The 14049-nt window shown below is 36.0% G+C and overlaps 1 protein-coding gene across 13 annotated transcripts in view; it reads left to right on the top strand.

The window, feature by feature from the left end:
- Positions 1-14049, top strand: part of mcf2la (mcf.2 cell line derived transforming sequence-like a) — a 69997-nt gene that overhangs the window by 40650 nt on the left and 15298 nt on the right. For 12 of the 13 annotated variants that reach the window (XM_058774494.1, XM_058774456.1, XM_058774465.1 and 9 more), the window contains 5 exons: positions 1657-1747; positions 11719-11838; positions 11967-12083; positions 12733-12882; positions 13920-14044. In XM_058774494.1, coding sequence (XP_058630477.1) covers positions 1657-1747; positions 11719-11838; positions 11967-12083; positions 12733-12882; positions 13920-14044 — 603 coding nt within the window. Of the gene's footprint in view, positions 1-1041; positions 1389-1656; positions 1748-11718; positions 11839-11966; positions 12084-12732; positions 12883-13919; positions 14045-14049 lie in introns of those variants that run through there. The other variant, XM_058774559.1, reaches the window with a different exon arrangement.

Raw genomic sequence — 14049 nt, 5'->3', positions numbered from 1 at the left:
ACTGCCTAGAATTAATGCTATTTTGAATTATTTATTTTTAAATGCTACTGTTTGAACACATTATGAAAATATAAAATAATAGTAATAACAATAAAATAATTCATTCATCCATCCATAGATAGATAGATGACCTCAATATGTGTTTGTAATATTTTTAATTGTTAATTAAAGATTCATTTGCAAGCAAGACATGTTCCTGAATTTGTTCTGTGGTTTCTGATAAAACATCTACAATATTAAATCGAATATTATTAAATATTTGCAATTTACAGTCAAACCCAAATATCTTGAGTTTTTTTTTTTTACAATGAAAATGCAAATGTGCTGTAATAAATAACTCTTCATCCCATTGTTTATTCAAAGCATTCAGCTATCTAGTATATGAAAAAATTCAAAATATTACTTTGCAGTCTTAACACAATGCACTAACAACACTGAACAATAATTAAAACATTATTAGGCTAAGCACTGGTATGACCATAAATCATGTGTAGTGAACCGCCCGATGGCTTTCAAGCCCCTCAGCAGCCTTTGAATGGAAGGTTATAATTGCAGTGATGATTGCAATCAGATTTTTGATCTTTATTACTGATGGACATTCAAGGTCATTAGTCAATGTGTCAGTGCAGATCTGCACCGGGGCTTTGTCAGCTGATAAGACCCCTGCATCTCTCTCCTTTGCTTCCTCCTCCTGCCCTCCACTGTGAAAGGAGCGGAGAACAAACGTTCCTGAGAAAAACAGCCGGAGGCTGAGAGGGGGGACTAGGAGGTGGGATTGAGAGGAGAGAAAAGGGACGGGAGTGTGAAATTTGGTGGAAAAGGCGGGAGCCAGAAAGAGAGACACACAATCTGTGTCACTGTAATGGCGGCAGATTTGATACACAAGTATCTGCAGTGCCAGTTTCTAGTGGGAGGAGCTTTTATTATCAATCAGCACCTATCTCCCGCCCACATTCCATATTAGCAATTCATGATTGGTTGAGAGGGAGCAAATGCTGGTCGCTGGAGAGGGGGAGGCAGAACGTAGCTGCTCTCCCGGTCTGTGCCTACGGTGGCACTCATTCAAATGGAACCATAAACAGAGGGGCTGTAAGCAAAGGTGCATTGAAGGGAAGAAAGAAACGAAGGGGAAACCATCTGTGTACACTGAAATCTGCTGACGGACCCTTGGAATATCAGCGTTAGGGGTGGATTCTGCACATTCATGCTGTTTGTTTTTTAATATCGGGAGTGTGTAATTGGATTTTTCTGCTGCCTCGGTCATCATAAAACAGCTTGATACTGCTGGTGTGGAGAGCTGCCGTTCTGTATGGTGATGGATGTAGCAACCAGCTCAGCATCTCTGCGCTACGTTACCACGATTGCATTCTGGGCTAGTGCATTTCAACGTACGTCTATGGGTTTTAATTTGCATTTGGACACGTTATGCATTCATCTTGTTTGTCAGGGGGCAAATGCAGATGTGTATGTGTGGATAAAATAATGGTTTGCAATGCACCGAGTGCTGGTTACTTTGTCAGTCTGATGTTGGTTAGTTAGTAGAGAACTGTTTAATGATGACTTTAGGGTATGTGACATCATCAGTATCTCAATGTTTATGATTTTTGTGTGTGTGTGCGCTTGCTGCCATGGTGATGGTGTCTCTCTGATTTTCAGTCTCAGCTCGACGGGGGTCGGCTTCATCCTGGTCATTGACCGGCGGCAAGACAGATGGGCATCAGTGAAGGGGACGCTGCTGCGGATCGCGGTGAGCCCTCAGTGTGTGTGTGTCTGAGAGAGAGAGAGAGAGAGAGAGAGAGAGGAAAAATAGGATGTGCATGTGGTTAAATGTGTATATTGTGGTAGAGAACCTCATAATTTATATTTAAAGGGAAAGATTACCCAAAAATGAGAATTGTCATTATTTACTGTTCTTGATGAACCTGTTTGAAATGAGTGTTTATTATCTGGAACACACAAACTTAATTCTTTTTTTTGTTTTTCTATGCAATGAAAGTCAATGGGGTCCAATGTTGTTTGACTACCAGTTGACAATTTATGGGGGGGAAAAATGTGCTTCGAATATCTTGTTTTGTGTTGCACAGAAGTCATATATACTCTTATGATAAAGGATCTTTATTGGCATTTATGGTGTGTGTGTGTGTGTATGAGAACAAAAATAGAGTGTGCATGTGCTTAAATGTGTATATTGTGTTAAATTTAAAGGGATAGATTACCCAAAAAATGAAAAATGTCATTATTTTCTATCCTTGATGTAATGCTTATGATGTGGAACAAAAACTTAAAAGTATCTCTGTGTTTTGTTGGTTTTTCTATACAATGAAAGTCAATGGGGTCCAATGTTGTTTGGCTCCCAGTTGACAATTTATGGAAAGAAATGTGCTTCAAATATCTTCTTTTGTGTTGCACAGAAGAAAGCAAGTCATATACACTCTCTTTACTGGCATCTATGCTTCCACAAAGAATATTTACATTCATGGAATCTTTCCATTCCACAAAATGTTCTTTAGAGTGGAAAAGATTCTTTTGAGAACTGTTCACCAAAAGATTCTTTGGGGACCCAAAAATGGTTCTTCTATGGCATTGCTGTGAAATAAAACCCTTTTGGTACCTTGGTTTTGTTTTTAGAAAGATCTAAGAGTAAGTAAGTAAATTATGTCAGAATGATGGATGAACTTTCCCTTTAAGAGAACATTTTAAGATGAAATCTCTTTGTGTGTCCGTACGAATGAGGAAACTTTTGCGTGTGCATCTGTGTGTGTTTTTCCGTGCATGCTTTAAGAAGAATAGGAGCTGACAGGCAGGTGCCTTTGGCTATATGAGTGGATTAGTCAGAATTTCTGAGTTGTTCCAAGTCGGAGGGCATCTAAAACAAGGCCCTCGGTTCTTTTCATAGAAACCCTAAATATTTAATCCACCACAGAGACGTCTAGCACATCACAGCATGTCCACATGAGTATAAACCCAGCACACTGAAAGCACAAATGATGTTGAAGTTATGTTTAATGAACAATAGCAGCAACAACAGCTGTAATCTTTGTCCGTTCTTGTCGTCAGCTTGTTTTGAGTGCGGCCTGTAGTGATGATCAGTGCTTTTATGCTTGTGATAAACTCTTCAACAAGTGTGGTGGCCGCAGGGGGTTTGTTAAACCTGTGAGCGTGTGTATGATGGTCAGTAGGGGAGAGGTCACTGGGCTAATCAGATTAACACTGTTTAATTAGCTCAGCACTCAAAAACACCACTGGAGTCAAATCAGTGATCAAGATGATGGCTAACTTGTGCTTCACTGCTTTACCAAACGAGGACAAAATGTGGTAACTAAAATTTAAAAAAAAAAATTCTGAGTTTGATCATTTTTCACATTTTGTCAAACTGAGCAAAGGGAGTACTGATTTTGGTCTTAACTGTAGTCGTCTTTGCATAGCAGAAATTATAAAAAGAACAGACTTTTGTTGTTTAAGTGTTGTTAGTGTGATTATTGGCATTATTAATGAATTTATTGGGTTTAATACAGCAGTGGGAAACATTTGATACCCAAAATGTGTGGAAATTTAGTGTGTGCTACTGTTTTGTGAGGACTTAGAGGTAGACATATGATATTTAATGGTTCTTTTACTGATATGAATGCTCTTTCATACTGCACAGTGTGTAAGTTTCACTAGTGTAAATGTTTTCAGTCGGGGAAAATGCATTCATTTTTGTTTTGTGTTTTTGAAAGTCTCAAGCTCACTAAGGCTGCATTTATTTGATCAAAAATACACTAATATTGCTAAGTATTATTGCAGTTTATAATATTTGAACATATTTTACAATGTAATTTATTTTTGTGATTGAAAAGCTGAATTTTCAGCAGCATTACTCCAGTCTTTAGTGTCACATGATCCATCAGAAATCATTCTAATTTGCTGATTGGCTGCCGAAGAAACATTTCTTATTATCATTAATGTGGAAAACAGTTGTGCTGCTTAGAATTTACAATGTTTCAAACAGATATTAAAAAAAATATTGTTACTATTTCTTTTAATAAATTAAATGCATCCTTGCTGGATTGAAGTATGAATTGCTTAAAAAAAGTGTTACAGACACCAAACCTTAAACAAAATTGTTCATATGAAACTTGGTTTTGTTTGGTAAACACGGCTAACTTGGGTTGCAGCTGTTGAACTATTTATTTATTGTCCCATGTAATAACTGGTTTTATATGTACAGTGACTGTTAGAAATATGAGAGCTGGTCTAATGTAAAGTGGCTTTAGGAGACTAAATGAATTATTCACTTATTTCAGGTCACTCTTACATTAGTGCCCATTTAATAGTGTAATTATTGTAAGTGCTAAGTAATAGTAATGAGTAACATGCACTTAATATTTAATTATGTCATTGAATAGTCAGTAGATGCTTACTGTAACATGGTGACTGTATGTTAAAGTGCTCTTAACACACATCAGCCAATTATTGTGACAACCAATCAGACTCTTTCTGAATAACAGGTTTTAGTGGCATCAGATCTGTAACAGAGTACATTGTTCTGCTTGTTTTGTTTTTCTATGATGTTTATGTGTTGATGATGGAGAGGTTTATTCTGCTACCCCACAAACCTGCTTTAGTATAAAAATGATGATACACTCCAGAATTATCTTGCACCTGAAGAAGGGGGGTGGTGGGGGGGGTTCCTTTGTTTCATAGCCATAATGCATTTTGCTGTAGAGATGGAGGTTTGACAGTAATGAAATAACAGGATTATCATTCTTCCTTTGCCTAATGTCCTCCTCTCTTTCTCTTCATTTTACTTTCAACCCTCCAGCCAACTGCATTTTATATTACCTTAATGTTTGCAGGTAAACAATGTTGTTTATCAACATTGAAAATAATAAGAAATGTTTCTTGAGTAGCAAATCGGCACATTAGATTGGGTTTTGAAGACTGGAGTAATGAAAACTCAGCTTTGCATCACAGTAGTAAATTATATTTTAAATAGAAAAAATAGAAAAGTTATTTTAAATTGTAACAATATTTTACAATATTACTGCTTTGTGTTACTGATTTAAATACATGCTGCCTTGGTAACCTTTCAAAAACATTTTAAAAAAAATCTTACGAACTTTTGAACCGTAATGTAAATCGATAGTCCATTAAAACAAAAATATTCATTTGATTATTGTAAATCATGTTACCAGAAAAAAAAAGTGCATTTTTCAAAGTAAACTTTTACCCTGCTGTACCTTGTTTTCTGTGGATGCAGTAGTTTCTCTCTCGCTCCTCTTTTTCCTTTCTTCTCATTCACTCTCTCTCTGCTCTCTCACACACACACACACACACACACACACATACTGGCACACACAAGCATGTAATCTACTCTTTTCTTTCTCTGTCCTCCGTCACAGCACATATGGCTGATTGGTAATGGTTATCAGCAGTGCAGCTGGTGTGGAACGGCCGTAGGAGATTTTCCTACACGTGTCTGAAATCAAAACAAAAATACAGTCCCAGTAACACCATACATGATAACCATTGTGTGCTGTGGGCTTTATAGGTCATATGCAAAAAAAAAGAAAGAAGTTTCTTCACAAATTAAGAACAATAAGACATTATATCTCATGGAGGAAATGTTGATTTCGGTGTATGCTTGTGCTCCGTGTTAGATTGGTTAATGATGTCTTTAATGCATTTCATTTATGGCATAATTACAAGTGTTCATCAGTTTCTTCAACATTTCTGGTTAACATGGAACAAAATCACTTGTGCACACTCTCATTATTGTTTTTGTTATTAGAAATGGTAATATTAATTGATTTGCATTTAGATTTGTGCAATTTTGTGCGTTCTACAACATGCACCAATGAACAAAGAAGTCTGATGGAACTAGTCTCCGTATGGCCCGATCTAATTCACTTTAGGAAATTTTAATGTGTGCTAATGCATGCAAATGTATGATAATTGGGCACAGATAAACATCTTCCCCAATGTAGCTAAATTGAAATATTGCACTATCCTTGTAATATTTGTGATGGGTGACCAGTACAAATAAATATTGTACATTATTTTATTTTTTATTTTTCATTTTTTGCAAAGTCCATATTAATATCTCATGATCATCATTATTTGTCATACAATTCTTAAAACTCACATTTTATTTAATTTTCATTAAATGTAAATTTGATCCAGTTTTACTAAGAGGCATGTATCTCAGCATAAATCATCTAATTATTGTTTTATAAATAAATCAAGACACTAAACCGCAGACGAGTCAACAGAACACGTGTTTAATATGCTCCTCCCTCTCATTTCATCTCGCGCGTCAGCCTGCAGGCCAACCAGCTGTGTTTAATTGTCTTTTATTATGGTGCCGTTATTTTTACTGCCGCTAAACATTTTCTTTCTTTGACCTGAAAGCGTTGATGGCCATCTCCCTTCTGTGCTCTCTGAGACGTCTCAAGGGAGGTTGTTAAGAGGCTTGTGTGTTGAAAGACAGGAGAGTGTCTGCTCAATGACATCTGCTGTGAAAGGATAGAAAGCATCCATATCCATTTTTACCCTATGGGTAGAGTCTTTGATGTGTCCTACTCTTAGACTTTATGGGGGAAATGTATATATGGATCAGTTTTTATGGACATTCAGAAGCATTCCAATCTGACATTCTAAAAAATAAAGGTTCCAAAAGGAGGTTTTGGCAGCAACAACCCATAGAAGAGCAATTTTTGGTTCCTCAAAGAATCTTTCAGTGTATAGTTCTTAAAAGAACTGGTTTATTCCGTCTGTGTTTTCCCTTGGTGCTCACTCACTCCATCAGTGTCTCGGACACACCTCATTGGGTTCCTCAAGTCCGTCCACAGTTATTAAGAGTGAAGCGTGCTGATGAGGAGGCGTTTCACCTGTGACTCTGAGCTGTACATAACACAGGGCATGAGGGTAGTCCTGAGGTGAGAAATGAAAGGTCACGGAGATGAGCATCAGGGACACTGGGATTCAAATCCCTTGCTATTTATTGGAATGTTTCTATTTTGGTAGGAAATAATGAGCTTTGATTAGTTAACATTGTATTTCTCTGCTGTGCTCTGCTGTTTACTATCCAATTTAACCAAAAAAGCAATTGAATTGTGTGTATTGAATTGGGAAATGCAGTGAGTGTATGGACTGGAGATGTGCGTGTATGTGTGTGTTAATTGAATTCCTTGTGCCACGTGTCTGATTAGTCTGTGGTATATCAGTGCCGTGGCAGCTGCTCCCTAGAGACATGGTTTCTCTACCTCCTTACACACACACACACACACACACACACACACGCACGGCTTTCCCAGGAGAACACTGAGTTACACCCCCCATAAATGCACATAGTAATTCCTTTCTTCGCCTCACACTTGTTCTCACTTTCCATATACTGTAATATCCCTGTTCCTTCTCTGGAAAGTGTGACGAGTTTGTGTGTCTATTAATGATGTTATTCTTGATATTTTGGCTGTTTATATGTATAAATCAAATGTGTCTACGTTTGAGTGTATCACAGTATACATTTGTTTTACATTTAGATTTTAAATATGTATTTAAAATTAATATAAATTATAATTGATATATATTGGCAGTGGCTATTTGCACTAAGTATAAATAGTGATGGAGGCTAATTACACTAAGTGCAAATAGCAATGGATTCTATTTACACTGTTAAAATAGCAGGATTTTCTGCTGTTTATACTACTTAATGCAAATTGTGGCAATTATCTGCACCTCAGTATTGTAGTACATTATAAAACTGTATGCAATAATAATGTATTGAGTGTAAATTATTATTTTAACTCATATTATTAAATAGATGCCACCTTATTGGGACAATAAAGCCCTCCCTACACCTATCCTAACCCTACCTGACACTTTATTTTCAACTTTTTGATTTTTTTCCTTCATTTTTATTGAAAATAAATGCCTTTCCAATGTGCTATGAGATTTGTAACGGGAGGAAAAAATTTTTGGCAAAAGGCGGGTTTGAGTTCAAAATTTATACTGTATGAGTGTGTATTTATATATACATAATAAATATACACAGTACACACGCATATATTATGTACACAAAAACTGTTATTTTGGATGCGATTAATCACGATTAGTCGTTTGACAGCACGAATATATACATGTTTTACTTTTACATTTTAAAAATATATAAATAAAATCTATTTAAAAGTATTAAATTATAATTGATTAATAAATTATAATTTGTAATCATAATATTTATCAATTTTATTTTTATTTTGCCATTGAGCATCCTTGCTCTCTAGATATTGCCATAATTATAAGCCATAAAAAACAATGTTTTGCAATCTGACTGTGGGCAGACCAACCCACTGCAGTCTTTACACACACACACACACACACACACACACACACACACACACACAATAAAGGTGAGAGTAAGCGAGAATGGGGGAAGGGAGGGTGACCACATTCACTGCAACATCAATGCCATCGTATTAATGAGTAGGACAGATTTCTGCCTTCAGGTTTTTCATGAGTGCATCATATTTGGGAAAACGTAGGTTGAGCATCTGCATTGTCTATATAAATGGTCTTGTTTAGTTCAGAAAATGAATTGTACTCACTGGTATGTTATCTTATAATTGCGGTCTTTATGAGAGGCCCAAGGAGATCATGTAATACAATCACAGCCACACAGCGGTTTACCAAAGCTTCCTAAAAGAGGAGCTGTGTTGGTCACATCTGCTTGAATGAGCTTTAGTGGAGGACTCAATAATGGGGCGTGTTTCTCTGACTTCCTGTTGTGAGCGGAGCCGACCCCTGCGACTCTTCGGTTATTGCCGGCTTGTTGGGGACAAGCATGGCCAATCTGCCTCAGAGGAACAGGATATTGTCATGGTAATATAAAGGCGGGATTCAATTTGAGGAGACTCCTTTGTCAGCAATCAAACATGAGTGTGTCTTCATGGGCGTTATGAATGGGGAATCTTTTGCTCATTTGGATTTGACGGTTGCTTTGGACATTGAATGCAGAGAATAGATTTTGTTTTTTTTTGTGTTTTTCATTTGTTGCAAGGAGTGTTTTGTCTTTTTTTTTTTTTTTTTTTTTTTAGGTATTTACATTTTGGCTCAACAAGCCGGATGCTTTAATGTCCAATCAAAATGTGTGATGAGTTATGTGCCAAATATGTTAAATTTCAGGTCTTGAGGTTAATTAATCATATCTCTTTTGTGTTGAGGTCCACTCTGCAACCAAATGTCCAATTGCCATGCTAATTATTCTTGTTAGCCCTTGAATCTCACTTTTCCCTAATTGTTAAACGCGAATGAAAACAAACAACAGCACTGTCCAAGAAAAAAAGGGGGGCAGGGTAATAACATTTTCCTCGAAACCCAGATCTGGAGGCATTTCAGCATGGCAGACTGTGAGATCAGCCCGCTGTAGGATTAGCTCATGTTGGCAGATTCCCGCAGAACTGTTAGGACATGATTTTGATTCTTGGGACGGCTCAAGTGTTCGTGACGCATCCGATTGTGCATCTCGCCACTGTAAATCTGTGGTCAGAGTCACTGGGCTGCTGACTGCGTTTGGATGCAGTGACGATGCAGTTTTAATTGATGTTACTGTATCACATACTTGTCACATACATAGCACTGTTTGTGCTACACTGGTTTAAGGAGAGCTGTGTTATTAGTTTATATGTAATTTAAATTATAATAATGCATTTATTTATTTTGAATGAGGCCTCTAAATCTATGTGGTGAAGATGTATAGCACTGTTACAAAGTTTGTAGTCAGTAAGAATTTTCTTTAAAGAAATTAATACTTTTATTCAGCAAGGATGCGTTAAATGGAAAAGACATTTAATAATTACAAAATGATTTTCAAATAAAAATTATATTATAAATTCTATTGTTTGTTGTTTAACGTTCATAATAAAAAGAGATGTTTCTTGAGCAGCAAATCCACATACTAGAATGATTTCTGAAGGATCATGTGATACTGAAGACTGGAGTAATGATGCTAGAAATTCAGCTTTGCCTTCATAGAAATAAATTACATTTTAAAATGTATTCAAATAGAAAACGGTTATTTTAATTGTAATAATATTTCACAATATTACTGTTTCTATTGTATTTTTGATCAAATAAATACAGCCTTGGTGAAAATAAGAGTCTTCTTCCAAAAATATCAAAGATTTGCCTAAATAATCCTGACTAAATTGTTTCACCAGTCATTTTTAATGAATAGATGAATATTAATGCAGCATCAACGGTTTTTAAATCAGCTCTCGTGTCACATTGTAAAGCCTCTCGTTTCTGCTTCACTGCTTACTGACCAACGCACTGTCAGTTACGCTGAGACAGAGGGTCTTCTGCTGTCAGGAGAGCCATGCCACTGTCCACGCTAACATCGCAGCTCTGTATTGATCTGCAGACATATTTCTGATATGACGCGGTACCCAGTAGGGAGGCATTTTAATGAAGAGACCGTAAACATAAGAACTCCACGTGAGGCGTGTGTGTCTGTGTGTTCATGCATTCACTGAGAGAGAGAGAGCTCAGGGAGGCATATGTGACACCATTGTTAGCCTTTCTAGTCTCTCAAGGAACCGAGTTGTCATGGCAACAGAATATAGATGGGGTGTGTGTGTGTGTGCGGATGCAGACAGTGGGAGGCAGGCTGTACCAGTAAAATGCAATGGCTCACTAACATAAACTAGGTATTAACCCTATGAAGCCTACTGCATCATATTTGAAACACATTTTTAAGGCCTCTAAATTATCAACATGATCACAACTTACTGGAAAACCTGTTGTGCACAATCTACTACATGCATTCTGTCATCTGATTGATAGTTTATACATTTTTAGAAAGTAAAAGGCCTTTTATTATAAATTTAAAAACATGCACTTTCAGGTTGTGGTATATGTGTCTTTGTTGTGAAATGTTTACTTTTTTTTTTTTTTTATGAAGGGAATGTAAGAGTAGCTTTTAAATTGTTAGTAATATTTCAAGATAAACACTTACTGGACTGAAGCAACTCTTGTTTATTTGATTTATACATCATACATCATTTTTAGAAAAATTGTCAAAATGTGAGTATCATACAAATCAGGTTTTTGAGGAACATTTGTCTCAGTCTTTCAGTCATCACTGTACTGCATTGGGTTTCCCCGCTCAATAAAAAACTACAGAGTTTTGATCATAAAACCTAAGCATTTAAGCATCATCTTACTATCTTACTGAGATATTATTGGGAGATATAGAGCGACAACTGATATTTATATATTATGTAAGTATTACACAAGTAATTTTATGTAAGCAGTCTGCTGTACTGTTTTAAAGATCTCATTGAATTGCATTACAAGCTATCAGAATTTCATCTCACTTTTTGGACATATAAATAACATCTGCAATAAATTCTATATTTTTGTATACATTTTTGAATAAAATTGAGGTGTTTTATCTCAAAGTCTGAGCTCCATATTCTCAGTATATCATGCTAAATGAGCCATAAAAGCCTTTTTTTTTTTTTTTTTTTTTTTTTATTTAATTAAATTTATATATGTATGTTTTTTATTATTTCTTTAATTATTTTATGTATTTTTTTTATTTTATATCTTATATTTTATATTATGTATTTTTATATTTATATTTAATTTTTATTTTTCAAGAAGCAGGGTTGGATTTAATTTGGCATGACTGTTGGATGTTTTTCTTAATGTTCTGTGTGTTTGTGTGTTTTGTAGGGCTCTTTCCCAGGCAACCTGCAGCTGGTGCTGGTACTGAGACCCACAGCACTCTTCCAGCGGACAATCTCAGACATCTTTTTTAAGTTTAACAAGGATGAGTTTAAAATGAAGGTGCCTGTAAGTATACACACAGACACACAAGGCACAAACTCCCACACTGAGGCATGTGGTTAATGAAGAGCGTAATGAGATGAATTATACACTGACATAAGAGAAGTGCTCTACATTATGTACTGTGTGTGTAGGTGATCATGCTCAGTTCTGTGACTGAGCTCCACAGTTACATCGACCGCACACAGCTCACTCAGGAACTGGGCGGCACGCAGGAGTACTGCCACGAGAAATGGATTTCACACCGCACCGTGAGTACACACCTGTTCTTAGAGCATCTCAGTGGCCTTTTATTGTGGCCAGCCTAAGGCACACCTGTGCAATAATCATGCTGTCTAATCAGCATCTTGATATGCCACACCTATGAAGTGGATGGAGTATCTCGGCAATGGAGAAGTGCTCACTAACACAGATTTAGACAGATTTGTGAACAATATTTGAGAGAAATAGGCCTTTTGTGTACATAGAAAAAGTCTTAGATCTTTGAGTTCAGCTCATGAAAAATGGGGGCAAAAACAAAAGTGTTTATAATTTTGTTCAGTGTATATTCATACTGCCTACTTAATAGTATGATAGAATGCTATAAAATGCCAATCATATCTTAAATCTTGGTGCTTCATCATTATAATGTGGTATTAAACAAGCAAGCCTTCCAGGAGGACGATAGTCTTCACCTCAAGCAAATGAATTGCCTTTCCTTTCGTTCCATTTGTGTACTTGCTTTTAAGTAATCAGTAATTGATTTGTCTGTATTGATCGGTGGCACAGCACACTTGTTTGCAGTGCATGTGGATGATTTTTATTTGTTGTACTCTCAGCCATTAGTGTGATTGTGTTTGGGTTTCATGCTGTTGTGTGATTGGTGTGACATGTGTCTCTTTGTTTGTGTTGTGCCTGAAGGCCATTGAAGGTTTTGCTCTGATGGTGAAAAAAACAGCACAGACTCTCCAGTCTTTTGGGACTGAGCTGGCGGAGACAGAGCTGCCCAATGACGTTGAGGCCACGTCCAACCTTCTAACCATCCACACGGAGAAGAAGGACAAAATGAAGGTCAGAAAACACAGTAAAACTTCATTTCAGCATACTAGCCAATAACTTACTAGATTGTACATTATCCTGCTAAAATACAGCTACTTGGCAAATAAGTAAATAAATGGACACAAAATATTGATTTGAGTGAGAATTATTATAGTTATTGTTGGTGTATTTATTTTTACTATTTTATAGCAATATACAGTATACTGGTGAAAAGTTTGGAATAAATACAGTGGAAGGCATTTTTTTCATGCATTTGATCAAATAAAAGCAGTAATTGTGAAATATTATTACAACTTACAATAACTTTTATTTGATCCTTTTTCTTTTAATATAATGTATTCCTGTGACATCAAAGCTGAATTTTCAGCAGCCATTACTCTTTAGCGTCACATGATCCTTCAGAAATCATTCTAATCTGCTGAGTTGATGCACACTTATTAAAAATGGTTCTTATTATCAGTTATGAAAAGTATTTGCTGCTTAATACTGTTTGTGGAAACCATACATTTTTTCAGGAATCTTTGACAAATAAAACGGTCTAAAGAACAACTTTTATAATAGAAATATTTTTTAACATTATAAATTTCTCATTTCTTTACTGTCACTTTTAATCAATTGAATTTAAAGGAGTAAAATACTTTTTAAAATATATTAAAAGAGAAAATCTTTTAAATTGTAATATTTCACAATATTGCTGTTTTCATTGTATCAAAAAATCATAATTATATACAATACAAAAATAATGCAAAATAATTATGTACAATATACATATATTTTACACAGTTTAGCAGATATACGGAGAAAAAAAAGTCAGGTGTGTCATAAAGATTATATAATATGCTGCGTTTCAGTATAGGGTCTAGTCCTTAATAAAGGGTCCAGCAAGATCATAAATAATTTAACGTGGATTATTCACATGGCTGTAAGCTATAAACAAACCTTAAGTTTACATAAATAATTTATGTTCATCATTCGCACTGAATAGTATGTTTATTTCATGTTGCTCTGTGTGTGTGTGTGTGTGTGTGTGTGTGTGTGTGTGTGTGCAGGAGGACTTGAGGATCGCTCTTTGTCAGGGATCACGTTTGCTGGAGAGCATCAATGAGCCGCTGGTGAAAGATCCAGATTACACCATGAACCATGATGAACTGGAGAACCTGGCTACTGTTCAGAGGTGTG

Source organism: Onychostoma macrolepis, chromosome 01, assembly GCF_012432095.1.
Source record: "Onychostoma macrolepis isolate SWU-2019 chromosome 01, ASM1243209v1, whole genome shotgun sequence".
Lineage (NCBI taxonomy): Eukaryota > Metazoa > Chordata > Actinopteri > Cypriniformes > Cyprinidae > Onychostoma > Onychostoma macrolepis.
This window is presented reverse-complemented; position numbering and strand designations above follow the sequence as displayed.